This window comes from Aethalodelphis obliquidens, unplaced genomic scaffold (genome assembly GCF_003676395.1).
Source record: "Aethalodelphis obliquidens isolate GAN/ISIS:26980383/991018 unplaced genomic scaffold, ASM367639v1 scaffold8, whole genome shotgun sequence".
NCBI classification, from domain to species: domain Eukaryota; kingdom Metazoa; phylum Chordata; class Mammalia; order Artiodactyla; family Delphinidae; genus Aethalodelphis; species Aethalodelphis obliquidens.
Window position 1 is genome coordinate 11,788,188 of NW_020837952.1, and position 24,118 is coordinate 11,812,305.

The 24,118-nt window shown below is 48.1% G+C and overlaps 1 protein-coding gene across 2 annotated transcripts in view; it reads right to left on the bottom strand.

The window, feature by feature from the left end:
• Positions 1-24,118, bottom strand: part of PPM1H (protein phosphatase, Mg2+/Mn2+ dependent 1H) — a 262,221-nt gene that overhangs the window by 46,072 nt on the left and 192,031 nt on the right. For both annotated transcript variants that reach the window (XR_003432865.1, XM_027106890.1), the window contains exon 6: positions 21,700-21,818. Coding sequence is in view for 1 of the 2 variants with exons in the window: in XM_027106890.1 (XP_026962691.1) it covers positions 21,700-21,818 (119 nt within the window). In the remaining variant the exon portion in view is untranslated. The remainder of the gene's footprint in view (positions 1-21,699; positions 21,819-24,118) is intronic.

Sequence of the window (24,118 nt, forward strand, 5' to 3'; positions counted from 1 at the left end):
TTCAATCAAATACGAGCCCCCTCCCCTCCCCTCCCCAACAGATGACCCGGGTGAATAACTACAAATAAAGAGAGAAAGCAGAGCACCCTCCCCTCCGCAGGCTTTCAGAGTCTGAAGCACAGCTCATCACGGGACGGTGAGTGGACTTCCCGCCACGGTTAAAGTCTTAAATAACAAAGAGTAAAATACTCAAGAGTTAAAACTGGTAACGTGATTAAAGACGGTGTAAATCAATGATAGCTAATAATAGTGACTGCAGCTATAACTTACTGAACACCTTGTACAAGCCCAGACACTGGGCTGGTTATTTGCGTACCATGTCTAAAATCTCTCAAAGACCCTGCAGTGTCCTATCTGACAGATAAGGAGACCGAGGTTACATTACTCTCCCAAGACCGTATCCCGTGTTAGCGGCCCTTAAGCTAAACTCAGACTGTCCCAGAAAACACACCAAAGAAATGTGATGTCAGGGTTTAGCTCTGCAGGTTTCTCCTTCTAGTTGAAGAGTCTCAAATGAGACCATTATTGCCCACCTCTCAGTGGGTAAAAAGCAGGCAATGATGGGGAACTTTTGGCAGAAAAGGAAGGGGAATTTTCTGTGTGAGGCAAAAGAGCAAAAGGTGACCATGAGGGGACAAAACCAGCAGCTGTTCCCCAACACAGCCTACAGGGAAGAACACAGGGAAGCCGCAGAAGCCACTGCTTCCCAGGTCATTTTACCTGTGGCCAAGGAGTCCGACGGGGTCCTCTCCCACAGACTGCAGGCCTCCCTCAACCTGTCCTGCAGCTTAAGGGACCACCTCAGTTTCTGCTGTTCATATTACATCCACAGTCCATGTCTAGGCTGTGGGCTTGAATCTGTACGCTTCCCAAGTGTCCTTGGCTTCCACTCCTCTCCGCTGGGGGAGGTGAGAGAATAAGAGAGGTCGGAAGCTTGAGAGCTCTAAGACATAGACGTACTTAGGGCTTAAGATGAATAGATAAAGTCTATTCCTTCACATCAGATCCTATGGTTTCCGAAATCCTGATTAAGTTTTTTAAAAAACTCCCAAAACAGGGAATTCCCTGGCAGTCCAGTGGTTAGGACTCAGCGCTTTCACTGCCGGGGCCCGGGTTTAATCCCTGGTTGGGAAACGAAGATCCTGTGAACCTCACGGTGTGGCCAAAAAACAACACCCCCCCCAAAAAAAAACCTCCCCGAATAGATTACTCACTAGTTGACAATAATATAACTGACCAGAGATCATATTCAAATAATTACTTGTTACAAGAAAGCAAAACTGAAAGGCTTAGGAAAGATATTTAGACTCTCATTTGGGGTCAATTCCTTTATGAATATTTATGAGGCCAACTGACACAAGGATGAGATGAGAAAAAAAAATAATGCAAGGCTTAAAAAGGGCTAAATAAATTAAAGGGCTTTCCCTAACTCCAGGCGGTATCCTCAGAAGTTTCCATTAAACATTTTTAAAAGTAAGTGTAATAGTTTCCCTTGCAGCGTTGATTCTGCAAAGCTGAAAAGACAAGGCACCATTGATCTGGACCCACTGGAAGGAGAAGCTCAGCTCTGGAAGAGACCAGAAGGTCACTAAGTTGGCTGTACCCCAAATGCAGGAATCCCTCCTTCAACACCCCTCACACTGGCCCTGGCCTCTGTCATCGAATGGGCTGCTGTAGACAGTCTCTGTCCGAGGAACTTTACAGGACTAACTTTGCAGTGCCACTGGAGAACAGCCCCGGGAAATTCTTTTTTAAATGGACCCAGTCCACCCATTGGTGTGTTGGTCTGTCTTCTGGGAAAACATGAAAGAAATCTAGTCTTTCTTCTACTTCAGAGCTCTGCAAATGTTTGAAGAGAGCTATCTCAAAGTTTCCTCTTTCCTAGTCTCATGAACTGTCCTTCACAGGACCTGAGGCACCATCCCTAACCATCCGTTCAACCAGTATTTATTAACTGAGCACCAAATACCGTGCGAGGGGCCCTCTCGGAGCCTTCTAGCTTGTCACAGTCCTCAAAGAATGGCACTCAGAACTGAAAACTCTTAAGATGTGGTCCACAAAAGAATGAAATGATTACTTCTTTGATTTAGACCTTGCTCTTTTTTACATTACTGCAGCTTATATTGGCGGTATGTGCAGGTACACGTCTCTGCGTGGTTTAGGGTCATATAATGAAACGACGAGGGAAAACAAACAAACAAAAAACCCAACCAAACAAAAGCCCAGTCAGTCCACAAGAAAAAAGACCTGAGAAGGTTTCTTGACTCATCGTCTTCCTCTAGTTTACACTTACGCAATGAATATTTTGCTTTGAGTGGAAAACTCCGTTGCCCTTATAATCTTGCTAGTTTCAGTCCATCGTTCCAACCCACCAAGGGACATCGGAATCTATATCCTTTCATCCAAAAAACTCAGCTCTCCTTCTACGCTATGTCACGTTAAATTTGACAACCAGCTCTGCCATCTTCATCCGGGTCATTGAAGGAGAAAACCAACAATGCTAAGCAGAACCAGGCCATTAGAGACCTTCCTCCAGGTCAACCTAACCAGACAAAGGGTATATCAACATTTTTTGAAGGCAAGTGGATGAAAGTAAGTGCAATTTGAAAAATCGTGTTCTTGTCTGGTGGAAACATAGAAGACAGACTCAACAGTAGAGGGCAGACAATGAGATATCCATGTTTAAATTACTGGGTGGTGGGGCAGGGGGTGATTTAGGACTAAGAAAGCCTGAAAACACTGATCCAGAGAGACACTGTCCTCATGAATTTTAGACTCTTTGGGTATAGCTCTCAGGCCATCTATGAAGCAACTGAACTGCTGTCCACACAGTATTTCTCCATCTTGTCCAAAGACTAAGAGAAGAAACCATCAACTTTCTTACAAAGTCGAAATACATCCGTGTACACTATTGCCACGATCAACCAGCCTGGACACCCTATCAAAACGCTGGAGATTGCTAACTGAGCTTGACTTACTAGTGAATCCAAGTTGTTCTGCAGATTACACCACCCCAGGGGATGCTGAACCTTCAAACTGCTCTCACTCCTAAGGCAAGAGAGAGGCACTGATTGCTCCCCCATCAGCCTGGCCCTTCCAGACTGCAGCTCTCCTTCTGCCTCCCCGCATCTGCTCCCACACCCCTCCCTCCCCTTTCAGGGCATTCTCCCACCTTCCCTGAGGACTTCAGTTTAGGTTTACAGATTGCTTTCCCATTCTTTCCCCTGCACGTTATTCTCAGCAACTTTACAGGCTCTGATGGTGCTTCTGGAATCTTGACCTTATAACTCCTACCTACTTCCTGATGACCTTCCTCACTGCTCCCCATCAGCACCTGGTCATATGGGCTGCATCCTCTGAGATCTGCACTCCAAGTCACCTCCCCTCTCACTCCTTTGCTGTGGCTCTCAGGCCAGGTCCCCACCCACCCACCCACTCGGTCCCGCCCTTCTAACTACCTTCTGCTACTCTTGTTTCTGGATCCAGCCTCCACTTGGCAAATGTTTACAATACTTTTCTTGCTAACAGCTTAAAATGCCTCACCTTCTTGATCCTCTAGTAAGAAGGAAACACAACAAGAGTTGAGTATTTTGTTTACTCATGTCACACCATCTTCTCCGGCCTACAGCACTGCAATTGCCTCATCGGGCCCCCCTACAATAATCTAGGCAAGAGAGGATGGTGCCACGGCTACAGTGATGGCAGTGAAGGTGCTGAAAACCGTTCAGTTTTGTCCTTTACCTCTATTCTCAGAGCAACCAGAGTAATTATTTTAAAATGTCAGAGAACGTCATTACCCTACTCAAACCCTCCAATGGCTTTCCCATCACACTTGAAATAAAAGCCAAGTAATGAAATGACCTTCTTTAAAAAATCACTCCCCACCCCCAACCTTCCTATTCCCCTTCTTTGCTTTCTTTTTCTTCTTTGCTTTCTTTTTCTTCAGGCATCTCCTGCCACCTAACATTTTAAGTATTTTACCTATTTCGTTTATCTTCTTGACTGCTCCCCTGTGCGCCCTGCCCCCCACTTAAGTTCTCTGAGGACGGAGATTCTTGTTTTGCTACCCGTGGCATCCCTGGTACCTCAGAGACTGCTCAGTGCATAATGAGGGCCCAACAGATGTTCGATGAAGGGAGCAAATCAGCGAATACTACTTACTCCAGGCAGTGGATTTATTCTGCCCTGTCGTATTTTCTTGTTCTTTATGTATTCACAAAACAAAAGCAAAAAGTCTTGTTTTCAGCGACTGCTTTCTAAGTCTCAGCCCATGCCCGCTCACACGCACATCCCTTTCCTGCTCTGGTCTTGCCTCGCTGTGTGCTGCTCCTTGGAGTATATGTTTTAGACACATTCACTGAACGTTTGAACTCAAGAGATCCCCCGGCAGCCACAGTGATGTCTTTTCACCCTTCTGGTGAGTAGCAATTATACGACTCCTCCTGGATGAACACGTCTCATCTCTGTATCCATTTTGGAATTTTTATCAGAAAAACCTTTGCTTGTATTTTCAGACTGGCCGAGACACCTGCAAGCAAATCTTCCACAGCCATTTCTCTTTTCATCCACAGTCATCACTCCTCGGCTTAAAATCCTCCAGCGGCTTTCTATCATCTTAAAATATAACCCAGCGATGAGGCCCTCCATGGTCTGATCTTTGACACTGCTCTGACATCTTTTATACCCTGCCACATGCTCGGGACACTAGCTTTCTTCCTGTTTCTTAAATGTGCCACGGGGGCTCGTCCTTCCCTCTTCCTCCAGACCCTCACAGAGCCAGCTCCTGGGCACCCCTCAGAGTGCCTTCTCCAGCGGCTCATCTAAAAGTATGATGCTCTCTGCTCGTCTCATCTCTTCATGGTACTTACACAGCACAGTCGGAAACTACCGTATTTATTAATTTACTCATTCTGCCTCCCCCTCTAAAACATTAGCTCCATGCAGCCAGAGATTTTGTTTTATTCATTGTTCTATCCTCATATCGACAACCGTGCGGGCACATTGTGGATGGAAAGTAGACGCTAAATGGATGAATACATGAATAAAGGCTGCCACCTCCTTTAGCACACGCTTCCCCGCTCATTCTTCCTTAACAGCAAGCTTTTCTGGGGCTGAAATTTGGAGTTGAGTTCCATCAGCGATACCTTGGATTTTTGTCTACTCCATTATATTAAAAGTTTAGGTTCCCTTTTATCGCCAATACGAATTTGTAGATAGTCATGAAGTTATAAAAATGGTGTTTATGATCTTCTTGCTTATCGCTTTCTCGTGGTAATTCCTAGGCATCACCTCCAGAATGGTAGCTTTTGGTGCAGTGGTTCTCCAGGGTCTACGGTGTTACCTAGATAATGTGCTTCTTCCATATTAACTCAGGCGAAAGTCTACCTGGGAAGGCAAGTCCCCACTTCAGAAAGTTCTTTCTCATCTTTGCTGGATTCCTCCATTCCCAGCCACAGCCCCCACTCTGACTTCGTAACCCACAGGCCAAGGACCCAACGTTCACGCTTTGGCACCATCCACACAGATCACTTCCCATGCTCTCCCTTCTCTCCTAAGTCCTGACTTTTAACTAGAAAGAGGGATGGAAACAGCACTTTCTTCCCTAAGTCTTAATTTCCTTAGTGGGACTTCAAAGTCATTTAAGAAGAATGTGACCCCTTCCGAGGGTTGTGATGGACCCTCTTCCTTCAGGGGCTGCCTCATCTTGACCATCCACTCCTGCGGCTCCAGTGACACACACCAGTGAGTCACATTCTTCCACTCGCTGACCTCTTGACACGGCCCTGGACGGCTCTCCTCCTCTGGGAGTCTTTCTTCCTGGATTCTCCCCGCCTGGCAGAGTCCACTGTGGGCGTAGAGTCAGAGGTTCTGAAGTTACAGCTGAGTCCTCACGTGGACTAGCTGTGTGAACTTGGCAAAGTCCCGCAACCTCACTGCATTTGCTTCTTCAGCTGCCTTTCTTCACGGAAGTTTCCAAGGATTAAATGCAAATATGTCTGGGAAGGTCCTTTGTGAAGAAGGATAAGGTGCTATTTAACTCTAAGTGGTGGCTATTATAGTCTTAGGAGCGTCCCTCATCACTGGGGAGGTAGAGCACAGATAACCGGTCCCCACAGGCAGGAGGACAGCACATTCCCCCAGGAAAACTGCTTCCTGCTGAGGCCCCGAGACACCCCAATTCATACTTTTTCTACTGCTGCTAGTGATACCAAAGTATGAAGGAGAGCACCTGTGCAACTTTCATCCGGAAAGGTCTACGGTTCCACTGGAAAGTGAAGACTCAGAGACTCAGAAGGGTATCTCCGAGCTAATAATCTAAAGGGGGTGTTTTTGGGTTGGTCTGAAATAGTCACAAATGGAGAATCTTCCCCCCTCAGCTAGAAGCTCAGCGCCCTTCTAGGAGGGAGGCTAAGCCCCCGGAAGTTTCATTTGCCCAGACAGAAACTAAGTCCTAGGCAGACAGAGGCACATCTCAGAGGAGCTGAGCAGGTTTGGATGGAGGATGGTAGACAGAGCGTCTCAGGCTCTGGTCCCCAGCTCGGGCTTCCAACAACCAAATCTCAACAGAAGCTTGAATCCCAGGAGGCCTGGGATGAAACATCACCGAGGCCTGGATGGTCAGGAACAGACACATGCTGAGAGCCCAAATGCTACCCGTGGCTTTTAAGAGCTTGGCATGACCTCAATTAAGCAATTCACGGAATCCACAGCGGCTCTCCCACCAACTCAGCTCTCTCCACACCCATCCTCCCCCAGACCTTCCTGGAAAAAGCAACGGGGGATTGGCAATCACCTCATTCTTCCTTTTTCCTGCCAGCCCTCTGTATTTGCAAAGGAGTCGAGCCCAAAGCCTAACCACAGAGCTCAGAAAGTAGAGGCTGCTTCCTGCTCCTGGAGATGGCCCTGCAGTGGGCGTCCCACACCCCCTGCTCCCGGCATGAATACCCATGCTTGCGTTTTCTTTAAGGCAACACAAGATTTTGGTACTTTGTCGGGTCTCTTATTTTTTTAATGCCTTCTTTTAAGAGGCCCTGTTTCCTGGTTTCAAAGATTCACAGTTAAGAAATTCCCCCCAAATTTCTTAAATTTGTCTTTGGATGAAATCTTAATATGCTGGAAAAATGTCCCCCAACTGTCAGGGAGGGTGAATGTGAACCAAACTTAATGAGGTCATTAAGTCAGAGCCGGGGAGTAAGGCTGAGAGGCCGTGCTCAGGGCCCCAGGGTGAGTAGCAAGAGGCTAAGAAACATCCCCTACCCAGCAGGCAGGCCGGGGGTTAGGAATATCCTCTCTAATGCTCTGGGCAGCACCCTCTCTGACACAGGCTCACCACTGTATATACAAGCAGGCTTTCCTTATTTGTAGACCTGAGTTTTGAGGGACGGGGTCATATTTTGATGCACTGGGTCCCTGGATTTATGTGCCAGGAGTCGTTGTCAATGGGAATCTTAATTACTTGATTCCTGGGAAAGTCCCCCTGTGAGGCCAAGCCTCCACCAACAAATGCCACTTTATCTTCTCCTTTTGGTCCTTGGACTGTCATTTAAATTAGTTGAAGCCTGCAGGCCCTAAGCTATATACAAGTTGATGCGCTGGTGCCAATCTAGTGCAACAGTCTGGACTCAGGCACAAACAGCATGCTTGAATTTAAGAGTGTGATTAATATTTGGTGATGTAATTGAAGAGAGCTGGCAGGTGCCGTGCAGCCCAGCTTGTGTATGGCTGGCTGTGATGAGAGAAACCAATGAACGGGGAAACCTTCCGGCCCTCTCTGCAGGAAAACTTTTCATAATGGGGGGCAAGCTCTGTTCCTGACATTGCAGTTGCCCTTGAGGAAACACCGCCCCCCCCCCGCCGGCACCCATTAGTAGGGCCAACCCACAAGCCCTGGGAAAATGCCTACCTCTCCCCTTCCTCCCGTCAGTATGCCTGGACCAGAGCCCGCCTGGCGTTCTGCGAGTGGTAAACATGCCTCTCTTGTGGCCTAAACACTCCTCTTCCTACCGCCAGGCCTCTGGTGGTGGCAAGACACAACAGGGCTTGCGTTCACGTCACTGGTCCACGTTCCCCGGGAGCATCCACTGGCTTAGAGCAGAGGTTTCACGCTCTATGACTTTCAAAGACACGTATCGATCTCGTTAACCCAGTGTACACCCACACACACCTCAAAAAACAATATTTATGTTTACCATGTGATATCCACTTTGATATTTTCTTTTCTCCCTGTGCAACTTAATTTAAAATGCACATCTCCAGACACCAAACTGATTTCACAACCGCCAAACGGGTCCCCACTCACAGTTGGAAATGTGTAGAAAGGAATTTGGATAGCTGCTCCTGGTAGCTCCACATGTGGAGATCAGGCTTTGACCGGAGATGAGAGCAACAGGTTCTACCGGATTCATTCGTGAATATTTACTGAGCACCTACTAGCCGCCAGGCACTCACACAGGTGCTGGGTATATGGAGTTAAATAAAGTAAGGGTCATTTCTTGACTCATGGGCCCAAGGTGAGCAGTGGAAAAGGATTCACATGGAAAAAAATGCTTTGAATCAGTCTACTGAAAATAGAATCAATCAGGTACACACGCAAAACAGAACAAATAATATTTCAGGACAAAACATTCTGGATGACTTTTAGGGAAATTTCAGATTTGGAAAGGATTTCTGATTCAGCATCCACTTGGTGTGCATTAGCACTTGGCTAGGAGAGCTTCATATTCTAATCAATAACATTTAGATCTCCCACAGGTATGAAGCAGAGATCCTTATTTTATGAGCACACAAATATGGAATGATTTCTGCCTCCTCAGGGACCATTCATTCTGAAACAAACATGAATTTCATGGACATCAGCCTTTATGTCGTATGAGACCAAGTCAACATATACAAAGCAGGAAATAACCAAAATTGACCCCATATCCATGAATGGTGGGGAGAAATTAGCAAACTGTTTGCTACAAAGAGGGTTTTACTGCAGAGGCCAGTTCCTCCATGCTGGTCTTGCAGCTCTGCCTCACAAAGCTTCTCTCTCTGGTCATGTAGATATTTGTAGCCCAGAGCACCCAGTCCTACTGTTATCCCCTGGAAGAAGCACTTACACACTGGGACGCGAACGTATGCTACATCCTTTCAAGATTTCCATTCAAGCGCCCTTGAACAGGCCGAGCTCAAGTATCTCAGAGTAAACACCAATGCTTTTTCAAGTCTTCTGTTCTTTCTTAAAAAGCGATGAGAATTTTGCATAAGCATACACACACAACATTTATTTCAAAGCTCAAAAATATCCTCCCCCACCCCCAAATCTTCAGTTGAATTAGATGCTTATCCTGCGGGACTATACTCTTCCGGAATCCTCAGCTAACACCCACATTACTCGAGCCCCAGGGTAAGAAGCACAGGCCTGGGGTGAGGGCTGCCAACATTACCAGTGGGGGGAACATAGCGCTCTCAGCTCCTGCATCAGGGTGGCCCTACTGCTTTAGATGATGGACGGCAAAGGCAGCAACTGTGAAAGCTTCCGCCATCACCTCACCCCTAACACTTACGGAATTCTAACATACCCAACGTTTACTGTGCGCTTGCTTCACTCTAGGCACTGTTCTAAGCGCTTATATTTTTTAAACTTAGATGATTTTTAGAACAACCTTTTAAGACAGGTATTAACGTGAACCCCATTACACAAGTAAAGAAAATGGAGGTCACACCGCTAGGAAACAACAGAGGTTAAGCTCATTTCCAGGTCTGCAGCAAAGTGCATTGTGCTCTTAACCACGGTCCTCTGCCCATTCTTGAAGAGCTGTGGATCTGTGTAGATACCATAAAATGGCATGATATGCAAGAAGAATGCTTAATTACTATCTCATCCTCAGAGTATATCATAAAAATGTTTAGGGTCTACCCCTCTCCAGGTTTTTACAGAAGTAAGTCGCATGCAAGTTTAAACATACCACCTTCTCGGACTGCTTCTTCCCTTGACAATATGGTGGATGTTCAAGGTCACTGCAGAATTAGGTTTAACCTGAGGTCTGGCTCTCAAGTCGTTCTGTTGATTATAGATTGAGAGACCTTAAATCTTCACACTCAGATGCCCAGTTTTTCACGAAGGGATCCAAGGCCACCCAGAAGGACTAGGCAAATTTGGGGAGGGAGTACCATTTACTCAGGATGAACAGGAATGAGAAACCAGCAAGTTAGATACCCCGGGAGCATGGTCTGCTGACCTAGCCCACGTATCTATATCGTGCCTGAGGCCTGAACTATCTATCCAGGTTACGGGCACAAGTGCCAATAAAGTAAAAGAAAGGCTCAATTCAACTCTGACCAACTGTTCGCACCTAAGGGCTTCATCACTCCTTATCCCCCCCTTCAGGTCCCATCCACAGCCCCCTCCTGAGCACAGTCTTTGGTCCACGCAGGTAGACAAAGAGGTTCCCAAGCACCAGCAGGAGGATAAGCAGGAGGCTGGAGTCACAAGCCTGCTAAGGAGCCCAGTGTGCCCAGTGCCTGCTAATCAATCATTTCTGCAAGCTGTCGCTCGTCCTAGCCATGGTAAGAATAACTGGGGCTGCCCAAGGTCAATGTTTAAGGATATACAAGAATCACCTGGGAGGGAGGCTGAAAAAAAAACCCCAGAGCCCAGGACCTCAGGGATTCTGGAATGTTTTTAATAATCACCCCAGGTGAGGACTTCCCTGGTGGCGCAGTGGTTGAGAGTCTGCCTGCCGATGCAGGGGACACGGGTTCGTGCCCCGGTCCGGGAAGATCCCACATGCCGCGGAGCGGCTGGGCCCGTGAGCCATGGCCGCTGAGCCTGCGCGTCCGGAGCCTGTGCTCCGCAACGGGAGAGGCCCGCGTACCGCAAAAAAAAAGAAAAAAAAAAAGTCTATTGAATAATCACTCCAGGTGAAAAAGCTTCCTCGTGGGTCCACATTCCTCTGCCAGTTCGGGTATGGGTTTGTTCTACACTTGACTGTAAGCACCATGGGGTCAGGGACTATTTTTATCCTCTTTGTTTCTCCAAAACCCAGCACAACACCCAGTTCACTGAATGAGTAAGTAACAGTTAAACTAATCACCCCACAGAGAGAGATAAAGCCCAGTACTCTGTCCTTTAGGCCACTGAGCACGATACACAGCACTTGATTTGACTGGGGAGGCGGACACAGCTGATTGAATCCTGGTGGAATCTGAACCTAGAGCTGGCAGAGTCTCGTTGCCTTTGCCAGAGTCTCGTTGCCTTTGCCAGAGTAACAAGGTGAAGGATAAAAAGGGGAGGTGTTACCAGCATTTCTAGTTCTTACAGAAAGACGCATGCTTAGCTCTTCAGCGAGGGACAGACATAAGACCTTGCCTTGCTATGAATAAGTCTTAGATTGACTTGTCTGAAGGTCAGAGGAACATGAAGGTAGAATGAGATCTTTCAGGGTGTGGAATGGTGGTTCTCCAACTCTCCTATGTGGATTCCTGGGGTAAGCCCAGAACCCAGGGGTTTAAACCTGCACCCCAGCTGACTCTGATGAAGAGGCCCTCAAGCCATGGTGAGTCAGCACCTTTATGGGACTGTCAGCTTGAAACCAGCAACATTGATTTCCTACTCTGAAACCTGGCGGGCAGAGAAGGGGTGGCAGGGAAAAGAAAAACTTTATCTATCTCTGGTGAGAGTGAAATGTTATAACGTGAGGAGTGCAGGTTGGACATAGGAAAATGTTTCCTTGGCAGGCTTGTACAGTACCTGGAAATATGTCGAGTGCTCTAGCACTCACTTCTCTGGAATTTCCTTAAAAACAGGATCTTATAAATAGACTGAGGATTGGACCATATGTCCTTCTAAATATACTGTCAGCCCTATATTTCTGTCCTGCTGTGTGTCGTTTTCATACTTTATAGAGGTGTAGAACTCTCGAGGGTGGGAAAATAAAATTATGTTAGTTATTGCCATCCTCAGCATGGCATTCAAAGTTTCCCTCACTTACGTTAGGCTACCATCAGGAACATTATCTAGTTGATAGGTACCAGTAAGTGAGTACGGAGGTCGGAAACACTGACAAACTCCTGTACTGGCTCGCAAATAGTGACTGTCCCAAGTCCCCAACTGCCCCCATCTGCTGCTCTGGATTCTCCCCTAAAATCCCCATGATGTAGTAAAGAAAGAATTAATGCGGACTTCCCTGGTGGCTCAGTGGCTGGGAATCCGCCTGCCAATGCAGGGGATGCGGGTTCGAGATCTGATCCGGGAGGATCCCACATGCCGCGGAGCAGATAGGCCCGGGCGCCACAACTTCTGAGCCCGTGTGCTGCAACTCCTGAAGCCCGTGCACCTAGAACCCGTGCTCCGCAACAAGAGAAGCCGCCACAATGAGAAGCCTGCGCCCCGCAACAGAGAGTGGCCCCCGCTCGCTGCAGCTGGAGAGGGCCCTCATGCAGCAATGAAGGGAGGGAGAAAGAATTAATGCCTGGCACAGCAGGGGGGCTTCTAGGACCCGAATGTAGCCTATTCCTCCATGTTGACCATCAAAATATTTTGAATGTTACCTTCAGCTTCCACATTCCTAGAACACACAACTTATTTTCATGCCCCTGGGCTTCCACTTGTGCTATATACTCTGCTCAGAATGTCCTTCCCTCCTGCCCTCAACCCTGTTGAAACTCCTCTCCTATTTCAGACCTTTGGTTCAAACACAACCTTCTCCACTGAGTCTTCCCCAGGCCCTATCTCCCCTCCTCAAAACCACTACTCCCTCTTGCACAGCCACGGGCCTTTCTTCTTCACCCCCCCCCTGGTGAGCCCCATATTCTGTCTTACTTTAGTTATTCATGCACAAATTTCAACAGATCTACCTCCCTCACTCCTGAGATTTTAAGAATAGATTTATATGGAAAATATATCATTTGATCAATTTCCAGAAAGCCAGCCAGTTCCTGGGCCAGCTGACCACCTCTATGATGTGAGCACAGCCTTATCTGATAAGATCCTTCCTACGTGGGGACACGCTTTGGCCACTGAGGGTCTTGGAAACCCGGCTCCTGGGCTGTGGCTCAGGAGGGATGCAGCAGTGCCTCATCAGGTCCAGCATAGAGACGGATGGAAAGTCTGTGGATGGATTTAAAAAAAAAACCCAAACAAATAAACAAAAACCCCCCACAAGCAAATAACACAAAAAACACCCTACCCAGCAGCCCCCAGTGACAGAGGGGTTTCCAACTGTACTGGCGGGGGGGACTCTTATAGATAAGAAGTTGGCACAGCAGCTGTCGGAGAGACCTGCCCAGCGGAAGTGGCCAGCACTCCCTGATCTTCAGTCTCTTGCTTCTCTAAACTGCCTTCCTTTTTCTTTTAGGTTTTTAGCCTCTCATTACAATTGAGAAACAAGCATCTCAACACATACTATTAGGCCGTAAACCTCCCGAGGCAAGGGTCAGATCTTCTTGGCCCTTCCAACCTCCATAACGTCTAATGATTCTATTATCAGACACACACAGCACTTACTCCATGCCAGGCTCCGGTCAATGCGATGAACCAGACTAACTCATGCCATCTGATTAATATGCTCGGCCATTAGCCCCATTTGCATACGGGGACACTGAGACAGAGAGAGGCAACGCGATGTGTCCCAGCCACACCTGGGGACCGTCCCCGCCAGGCGGTCTGGCTCCACATCCCTTGTTCTTAACTACGAGGCAATGTCTAACATGCCTCAGATGTACAGTAAAGGCGTGTCAAATATAAAAACAAGTGGGTCCTGGGGTTCCTTGGCTAAAAGGACACTGGCTATTTTAACAGGGATTTGGGCAAGCACTTGACACCCTAAAACTTCCCCAGGTGACTGGGAGAGCTAAGTTGCTCCCTCCCATATACTGGACAACCCCAAACAATGATCACTGCGGAGAAGCGGCAGAGACCCCGCTTCTCGGAGGTATATGAAGGGGCACAGATAAGTGTGTGACTGTTCACAGGGTCTGAGGAGGAAGGAAAAGCTTGGAAGTAGTTTGGCCACTTTAGGAACAACACACTTACACTTATCATTAAAGCAGAGAGAGGCGTAGGAGTGTGTAAAGGGTGAGTGGACGACCAGCAGGGAGCGAGCTGGTTGGGCAGCTCTTTTCTTTCTCCTCTCTGCGGCCCGACAACGCGTGTCTTGGTTTCCAACCATTTGCAAAGATCTCTCAGCCTCTCCTGGCCTCATGGGCAGGGCGGCAGGGAGGAGGGCGGGGAGCAAGGAGTCATTTATCACTGTCGGGAGATGTGCTGCACGCAGCAGGGCCGGCTTTCCTCCCTGCTGTTCCTACAGCCAGAGCCGCAAATCTTGAAAAGATGCAGAACATGCACCTCGCAAATAACCATTCATCATCGCTGCTCTGGGAGCCCGGGAGCGGACCCTCCTGACGTGAGGCTGACCGGCTCTGCCTTCAGCCCGGGCCCCAGCGGAGCTGGGAACACGGGGACTTCTCAGGCACGTAATTCCTGTTCTGGCCAATCCCCATCTACTACAATCTACTGAGGTTTGGGGTTAAAATTCTCTGAAATGCCACCCAAGCCCCTCTTCTCTCCACAAAGTCAGATTTCCAGATTGCTTTCAGTAATCAGGCTGCAGCCACAGTGGCCCATAATCGTTAAATTTGAAAATACAAGTTGCTAGGAGGAAATTAAGCCCAGGTTTAACTTGGGAATGGCCTGCTTTCTTGTGAAGTAATTATAAAATTAAAATGTGCTATTTCTCCGGTGAGTATAAAAGGCCTCCTCGGTGAGGTCTGCGGCCCAACACTAACGTCAGGATTTACACCGAGGAGGGACCGGAAAATTCCTTCCGTGCCTCAACGATGGGCATCAGGGCCATCTGCAGGTAAATTTCCAAAGACTGGGTTAGAGGTGATTAAAATCAAGAAGAGGAAGAGGTTTGAATTTTCCAATTACTCCTTAAAACTCAAAAGTCAAGCTGCTAGACAATGCAGGCTTTCCTAGTAAGACTAATAATGCTCAGCTAATTAGACCCACAGGCATGGCCAACATGTAAAGTCAGCCCAAAGGAGGGACACTGTCCCTTTAAAATCTGCCTGGGGATCCGTGGAAAAGCTAATGAGGAGTGTCCGTTGGGGCTGCTTTATTAGGTGGTCCTCCAGAGGATAAAGCCTGGGGTTTCTGTAACAGGGCTTCTGTGCTTGATTCAATAAATCAATTTATATTAAATGCGGGTATAGCTCTGGAGCTGGCTTCATAAAGCATTCTGTGGCATTTCTCAATCTGCTTATCCCCTTCCCTGTCAGCCTGCCTGAACGCACTGTCAGAGGGCATTGAAAAGAGCAATAAAAAATAAGACAGAAGGCGTATCTACGTTATTTGTGAAACTCGACCCAGCAGCTCCAGACTCATGCTGGGAGGCTGCTTCCAGTGAGTTTCTCTCCAGAAGATGTTTGGATGGTTGGTAAGAAGCCCAATGCTGTGGGACTGCAGTGCTCAACCCTGAGCTGGGCTCCAGGCTGCAGACTGAGAATAAAGGTCACCCCGAACAGAAAGGAAAGGGTTGCAAGGGAAGTTGCTTTTTACTCCGATCCTCGGGGTCTGGAATACTCTTCAAGAAGTGAAAGGAAAAGCAAGATGAATACAAGCGCCGAAAGCTGGCACGGTCCAGGAGGTGGCGGGGAGCGGCTGGAGGAGGGAGGTGTGCTACTGACCAGGGCAGATGGAACGGGTCTTCCTTCAGGCTGGCCAGCAGGCTCGCCAGTGAGTGATCGCTGCAGACCGTCATCCCTAAACACAATGACTTATACCCCTGAAGATCTCAAAAGGAGAGGAAAGCCCATCCCCCACTTTTGGACTCTGTAGCGGGGCCAGAAGCCACAACACGTGGCCACACCGTTCCGTTCTCCCCATCCAGGCTCAGCTTTTTTTTTTTTTTTTAACTCTTTGCTGTTGGGTTGTTCAGTTACAGACAGCTCCTGGCACCGTCCCTCACCAGTTAGACCCGCATTCTTACATTATCTAGACTGCATTGCCATCTGCTAGGACTTTTTGTGATGATGGAAATCTGTATCTGCAATGTCCACTTCAGTAGTCACGAGCCACATGCGGCTCCTGAGCAACTGAGATGTGGCTGGTGTGACTTGGGAAATGAATTTTTACTTAATTTTAACTAATTTACATTTAAATGGCCACAAGTGGCTAGTGGCCACTCGGCTGGAGTGGACACAGAATAGAAAAGCTTTCCTTTGCCTTCATAAAAGTAGCGAATGCTAAGAGGAGAAAATGGTGGTGGACCCCACTCTCTTCCCAGGGGAAAAGCCTCTGATTTGCTCTTAGTTTCAGGGGAAAGACAAGAGGGAACAATTACCCTGATGTGTCATCAAGCTAGAATCATGAAGAGTTAAGGGCTGCAAGAGATAAAAATGAAACGTTACCATCACTGGAATTTTCCTGATGGAATCTGTCTTTCCCAGAAGCTCTGAAAAGCAGAGCAAAGCCCTCCCGCCACCAGACATGGAGGTTGGCAGTGAAGGGCAAAGAAAGTATTTTATCAAACGAGAGACCTAGGCCTAGGATTGGCCCAAGGCCCCAGAACCTTGGCAGAGCCGGAGCAGTATCCAGGGAGCTTATCTCCCAAGGCAGTACTCTCCTTCCTAAGTAAGCCATGCAATCTCAAGTTACTGGTCCAGCCTGCCCCTGAAACAAGACCATTGTAAATGTTAAAAAAGGCTCTGCTTAAAGAAAGAATTCTGGTGTACTTTCCTCTTAACCAGAACCATCTGGAAGCAATCTTGCATTCACACGATGGACTTCTCGTCGTCTCTGGCCCTCGCTCTCAACAAATCCCATCAGCCCAGGAACAGCTGCTGGAGAATCTGGCCTGACGCCAGGGGTGAAGCTACAGCGCCCTCCCTTGTCCTGCCGGGGCTCCGGCTTGCTCATCACCCCACGCGGCTGGACACAGAGCACGAAGAACACAGATCCTTCACGAGAAGGCGAAATCACCAGCGGTCACAGGAGCAGGGACTTGGTGCCACAAAGCCAGCTGTGAGAAACTGTTGTTGCAGCCCGGTAACACAGACGCCTGCCAGCAAATTATGGCCTGAGACGGCTCAGAGGGCCGTGGGTCTGGACGCTCTGCTCGTAACGCCAGCCAGTGTGCATCCTGCAACAGCAGCTCCACACAAAGGGCCAGGGAGGAAGGGCAGCGGCTCGCGCCGAGTCCAAGACCAGAGCTCTGGCGCCAGGACCAATGACACCAGGCACAGAAAGCGAGAGCTGGGATGCGTCGGGGACCAACTCAGCACTGGGGGCGCTGTTAGAAAATGCCTTTGTGAATCAAGCCACTGTGTCAACTCCCTGAGCAGGCTGGGAAAGGGTCAGGGTTAGGAGCCAGGTGAGAGACGGATTTCATTAGGAAGGTCCTGGTGGCGATAACCTTTTGTCCTCTGTGCAACCTGGGCCTGCCAAGCTGCTCCAGTCTCCGAGAAAGCGTGAGGGTGGGGGAGAGAAAGGATCCCCGTCAGGAGGCAACAGACTCATCCTTAATTATGAGAGGCTTCCCAGAGCCCACGCCCTCCCCCTCACTGCCTCCCGGCTGGGCTGCAGACGCACCGCAGAAAGCTGGCAGGGTGCTGCTCTAATGAGAGCGATCGATTTTCCTAAGTAAAGGAGATTCGGTTCTTTGGGGATCTTCCCCATCATCACCACGTGGCCCCAGTCCACGCACAGACTTTAGTGACGAGTGGGAAGCATCACTGTTTAATTTGGCTGATGGTCCATCAGGTCAGACTGGGAAGTAGAAAAGTTACTACCTCAGCAGCTCCTGAAATGCCTCATTCCATCCTCTTGTCCTCTAAAGGACTGTCAAGGAGACACTGATCCTGGTAGATGGAGGTCCCCTGCTTAAACTTCCATCGCAGCTCAGAACTGAATAATTATGTCTGATCTTACCCGAAAAAAAAAAAAAAAGTTGATGCATTGTATCAGAAAGAGCCCCAGGCTGAAAGTCAGAAACCTGGGTTATTCTGACATTTTTGCACTAGTGGAAGCTGAGTAAACCACTTAATCCCCTCTGAGCCCCGATTTGCTCAACTGCAAAATGGAACAAGGGAGGAGGAATCACTGGGCATTTGGCAGTTCAGCCTGAAGTGAGGCTGTCTGGGGTCGCAGACTGGCTTCTCCTCTCACTAGTTGTGTGACCTTGAACAACTCGGTCCCTGTGCCTCAGTTTCCTCATCTGTAAAATGTACCTAGTTCCTAGGACTGTTCAACATGAAGAGTCATGTAAAGGTCTCATCACAGTGCCTGGCCCTTAGCTCTCCCACTCACTGTCAGCTAGCCCCACGATTAGTGGGGGACAAGCAGGCAGATAAACATTTCCACAACTAGGTCTTTGCTACAAGGGTTCAACAGTTGGCAATAGGTGAACCCCTATTTGTTAGAAAGGTTTCAGAGACACAAGCTCACAGGCCAAGGCTAATTCGGAAGGCAAGAAACGTAAAGGAGGGACGAGGTAAGGACTTATCTGTCTCCTTGAGCGTGACACACTGCCAATACTCACCAGTCCACCTTCAACCAATCCCAAGAGCTTGGTAGTAATTGGAGGCTTTTGTGGGAAAAGGGCCCCTGCTGATCCATTTGCCAGCCCTTCTCTCTCTATACACAAATCAGACAAGTAGGAAATTGGGAGCCCATGTTTCTTCAGTCCTAAAAAATAACTGCTAGATTTGAGGTTTTCTGTTAGAGGTTAAAAACATTTTTTAGGGCTTCCCTGGTGGCGCAGTGGTTGAGAGTCCACCTGCCAATGCAGGGGACACGGGTTCGTGCCCCGGTCCGGGAGGATCCCACATGCCGTGGAGCGGCTGGGCCCGTGAGCCATGGCCGCTGAGCCTGCGCGTCCGGAGCCTGTGCTCCGCAACGGCAGAGGCCACAGCAGTGAGAGGCCCGTGTACCGCAAAAAACCAAAGAAACAAACAAAAAAAACACATTTTTTAAAAGAACTCATTAAAGTTGGGAGGGGTGTGTGTGGGGGGGGGTGGGGTTTACATAGGCAGTGGTCTACATTGGCTTTAAACTTCCCAGCTTCTTCCAACAAAGATGTAAACAGCTCTCCTTTTCCTTAAGCATCACTTTCAAATCATAAGTAACAACAGATAGGAAATACACAAAGACGCACATCAATCTCTGCTCGCAGCCGAAGCTGTGAGCCAACAGCCATGCAGGGAACTTTGCTGCAACAAATGAGCAAATCATGTCTGACTGAAGCCATTCTCAGTCTTGGCTTCTCAGTTAATTCGGTACCTTCTGTGGAGTTCCGTACCATTAAAGAGAGCCCGTTTATGGGCTATTTACTCGCTGAAGACCCTGCTAATGTGTGTTTGTGTGCACGTACCTGAGAGAGAGAGCAAAAGAGAGAGTAACTGTGTGTGTCTACCATTGGATGTAATCTAATCCCTGAACTTAACTGCATTTTAAAAAACTGTAAAAAGGGGTAACCTTTAGCCATTTGTTTACCAAGTTGGTTTTGACTGCTGAGATCTCATTTGCCTTTTTGGCATAGAAAAAACATACAAACGGCCTTGCCTCGAGCACACCATGGCTCGTGTGCAGGCTCTCTTCATTCCTACCCTTCCCACTGACCACCTACACATCGGCCTGCCCCCCATCAACTTCCGTGGAGCGCGCTCTTCTTCCTTTCATCCAATAAACAAACACGGCCTGTCGACTACATGTCGGGCACAGGACGAGGCACTGGGCTGCCCCACAGGGGGCTTACATACTAGTATAATTCGAGTAATGGATGACTTACCTCTTACATTCATCCCTCGGCCTAAGTCATCTGGTTTCTTGTTCATTTCCGTGCCTTCTCTGCTTTCTGCTTCCAGCCCTCTATTTGGCTCTAGGGATCTCACGTACATATTGCTGTGACAGTTTTTCTCTGGGTACCTGAATCTGCTTTCTCTCCTGGTCAGTCTCCTTCAAACTCCTCTTACAGCAAGCTTCCTACAACATCGCTCTCATCATTTCATTCTCCGCCGAAACACACAAGAGTGACGTGCAGCCTCCCACAGTAGATCCTAAGGTCTCTGCCTGGCTTCCCATATTCTGATACATTCCCTCGGTACCAACTCAGCCTAATTTCCCACAGCCGCCCCCCCACCCCCCCAATTTTGGCCATTTCCCGCGCTGTCTCTTAGATCTGCTCTTTTGGTTTGTGTTTACAGCCACGTGCGTTCCTACCCTGGGATGCCTTTCCTTCCATCTTTCCAAATTCTACAAAAACCAGACCAAACTCTGCCACGGTTTTCTGAATTACACAATCCCTCACCTTAAACTTTTCTGTAAGGAGTGCTGACTTTGCTGACTGAATAAATATGAATTTGCGAGAAAACCCAGTCTGGGGCAACAAAACTGCAGAACTCAGAGCCGCAAATATGGTGAACCCTTTCCGATAAATCCGATCACGTTTTAGAGCAGGGGTAAATATTTTAGGCTCTGCTGCAACCACTCAACTGCCCTGCTGTTGTGTGAAGGTAGTGACAGATCAAACATAAACAAATGAGCGTGGCTGTACTTTTAAAACTTATTTACGAAAGGGGTGGGGGGTGGAATTTGGCTCTCAGGCCGTAACTTGCTGACCCTTTTCTAGAAGAAGAGAGGATACTGGTGAGGACCTTCTCTTCAGATGGCAAAGGACAACCGGACGTGCCTTAGATCAGCCTCTGATCCTCCCGAGTGGCTCGACTGTCTCTTTAAGACAGTACGTACCCTAGGAGTAGATTCCCAGCCTAGAAGTCATCACCATGGGAATTTGGGCTGTGACCATCTGTTATAGCTATTCCGGTCAAAGAAGAAGAGATAGTGGAATTGACTTTGTCACCTGTGTTGGGGACGTGGTGAGGAAAGAGGCCACTGTTTCCTTCTGCTGACCTCCAGCGTGGCAGGAGCCTCCCTGGTCAAGATCGCAGGGCCTAGAGCAAATCTTCACCCACACTTCCTTGTGCCGGGCACTGCTCTCTCATTTCATCCTTACACCAACCCTATGAGATTTAAGTACTTTATCATCATATCTGTTTTTCAGTTGGAAGAAACCGATGAGGTCTTAGTCAGTGTTAGCTACTGACACACACAAACGGTTTTGGTGCCCTATATCGGTGTGTTTGGGGAATAAGATGCCCCTTGCCACGAGTTCTTATTTCGATATGAATGTGATGAAATCATGAAGACAGCTCATTACCTCTGGTGCTTACAATCACCCTTCAAAGAGTATTCTTTTCACTTTATTCATGGGAAATGGCACTCATAGGGGTTAAGTAGTTTATCCAACTTTGCCTATTCAGAAAGGTCAGAGTTATGATTCAAATCTAAACTGGTCTGGCCAAACAGAGCTCTGGTTCATTCCTCTGAGCCCCGCTACCCCTTTAGTAACCCTAACCTAAAAACCCAAGTCTAATGTGTTTTTAAAAGCCCCCCAACGCTTGCTCTGTATGAAGTGAGGAATTACATCAGCTTCGTGGGTCTAGTGTCCCCAAGGAGGGCCTCAGAGAGCAGAAAAGCAAACCAACACCCAGATGGGAGAACTGGCGCCCAGGCGAAAGCAGCAGAAGTGGGCGTAGCCCCTTTTCCTTCCCCACAAACCCAGGTCTCTGGCTGCACCTCCTGATCCAAAGTGCGGGAGTGGCGCTTCCTTCACACACGCTGCAGCAGTGCCAAGGCAGAGGGAGGCGTGTTCTTACCAGCCTGTCATATTAAAATCCCTGTAGAGCATCTTCTTCCCAAGTTCCTTTCTCTGTACTCTCCTTGGAAACTCCAAATGTGTGAACTCATTTCCCAGCAAGTGAGGCTGCATGAATGCCTAATAGCAAAAAGAAAAGAAAAGGAAAAAAAAAAAAAAAAAACCCACACATATTTAGAGGAAAAAATAAGACCCAAGGATGTTTTTGCAAATTGAGACAGCCCACATTTCAGAAACAAGAACACAGTTCTCAAATTTTAAGGGAGATAAATAGATTGAAGACTCTAAATACAAACAGAATATCAACAAATAAAAATCATGAATCTAATTTATAAAGGAATGTGACTTTTTCATTGGAGACGATAAAACTAATGGTAATCAAAGACGTGTATCTCTCCAGCAAGGAAAAGGTTCACTTTTTAATTCAAATTCAAGATGGTTTCACTTGGGCTGAATGGCACGGTGAGGAGGTAGGAAAGCTCCCCCTGACTCTCTCCTCCTTGGCTTTCTCTGCTGGCCTGCTATTTGTACGCCTAGTTATTGGGCCTGGCCTCTGAAAGCTGCATGTGGGTCTCCACGTCAACACAATGGCCTGAGAGAGCGGAGCGGGTTGGGACTGGATGCACCAGACAGGAACTTTCTGTTGGACTCCCTCCATTTTGCTCTGCAGTAATTTGATCATGTAATTGGAAGACTGTTCCAGAACAGATGGCTTCTTCCCCTCCCCCAAATCTCTGTTCACACTACAAAAGTCTTGAGCAAACAGCCACTTAGGGAATTGCTTTGAAACAACAAACAGTCGCATTGTCACACTCAAAATTCAAATCCAGTTATCCAAGAGATGAAATGCTCAGGTATGGACTTCCCTGCTCAGAGGCCACACACTGTAAGCAGACCTGCCCCAGAGCCGTCCCACACCAAGCCGTATACCTGCTTATTAGCAGTGTACTGGAATGGATCTTCTCTCTCTCTCTTCTCTTTCTGGCAGGGAAAAGAGTGGGTGGAGCAAATCACGGCCTGGCACCGTAGGACAGCCAGGGCTCCCTGCCATAGGACAGATGGCCATATCCTCGGTCTCCTGAAAAAAGGCATCTCCCACAGCCTCTTTCCCCCAGGACCTGACGCTGGCAGATCTCCCACTGATTCTCATGGTGGTCTGGAGGTCTCAGCTGGATGGCAGCCGTCAGAAGCTAAGCACATCAAGCTGAACTGTCCCCAGGCTGTCAGATTGGACCAGCTAAAAACTCCGAGCCAGTGATGCTGGGCAGGCTTTGGGAACAGGATGGGACAGGACTGAGAATGAGAAGAGGGGCTGTCCTGTCTGCTGTAACCAGCAGGTTCCAGGTCGGAGGGGAATTCTGGATCATCTTCGAGGGGTCCTGAAACCTCTGCTGGGGATGAGGCTTGGGCTGCCTATGGGTATCAAGGACACTTAAACACTGGGTTTTACAGAGAAGTTCCTTGGGGAGGGAGGGGGAGGGAGAAAGGGGGGGAGGGAGGGGGGGGGAGGGAGGGAGGGGGAGGGAGAGAGGGGGGGAGGGAGGGAACTAATATTCATAGCGCAGGTCAATGGGGTAGGCTTTGGGAGAAACTTTGGGTTTGAATCCAGCTCTGAATTTCTAAGCTGTGTGATTTTAGTGGGTGATTTAAGCGCTTGGGCCTCAGTCTCTTTACCTGTACATCGAGATTAACTGAAGATTTATCTCATACTGTTCTAACAACGAAAGGAAATGACATCTACAGTGCACTTATCATGACTGTCTCTGCTCGTAAAAAGAAAAGAATTTAGCCCTCTAGTAATCATGGAGCCCTATTACATCCCGAGTACTACAGTAAGTATTTCTTGAGCTCTCATTGCACACCCACGCCAACCTTATGGGCGGGACTGGCTACCTAATCTGTGGGGCCCAGTGCACAAGGAAAATATTGAGCCTCTATTCAAAATTAAAAATTCCAAGAAGGTGACAGCAGAGCATTAAACTAAGTGCAGGGCCCTGGGCAACTGCACAAGTCATGCCCACAAAGCCAGACGTACTTACAGAGTAGATACCATTCTATTCCTTGCCTTTATTTTGGTCCACCCGTGAAAACTAAGGACCAGAGGCATTAACAGTCAATAACAGCAGCATTTTTATGTAGGGCTCGATCATCTCTCAGAACTTTGGGACTGAATTAACATGGCGTTTTTGTCTACCCCCCTCCCCCACCCTCCAAGCTGGAGTGACACTGATTTAGGGGTTACCATGTGTCAGGCACTCGATACACCTTATGTTATTACCTCAATAATCCTACAAAGCACATGTCATAGACTCAATTTACAAAGGAGGAAACTAAGGTCCAGAGAGGTTAAGACACCTAGCCCAAGGCTATCAGCCAGGAATGGGTGGTTCTAGAGCTTAAGCTTCATATCAAACCCATAA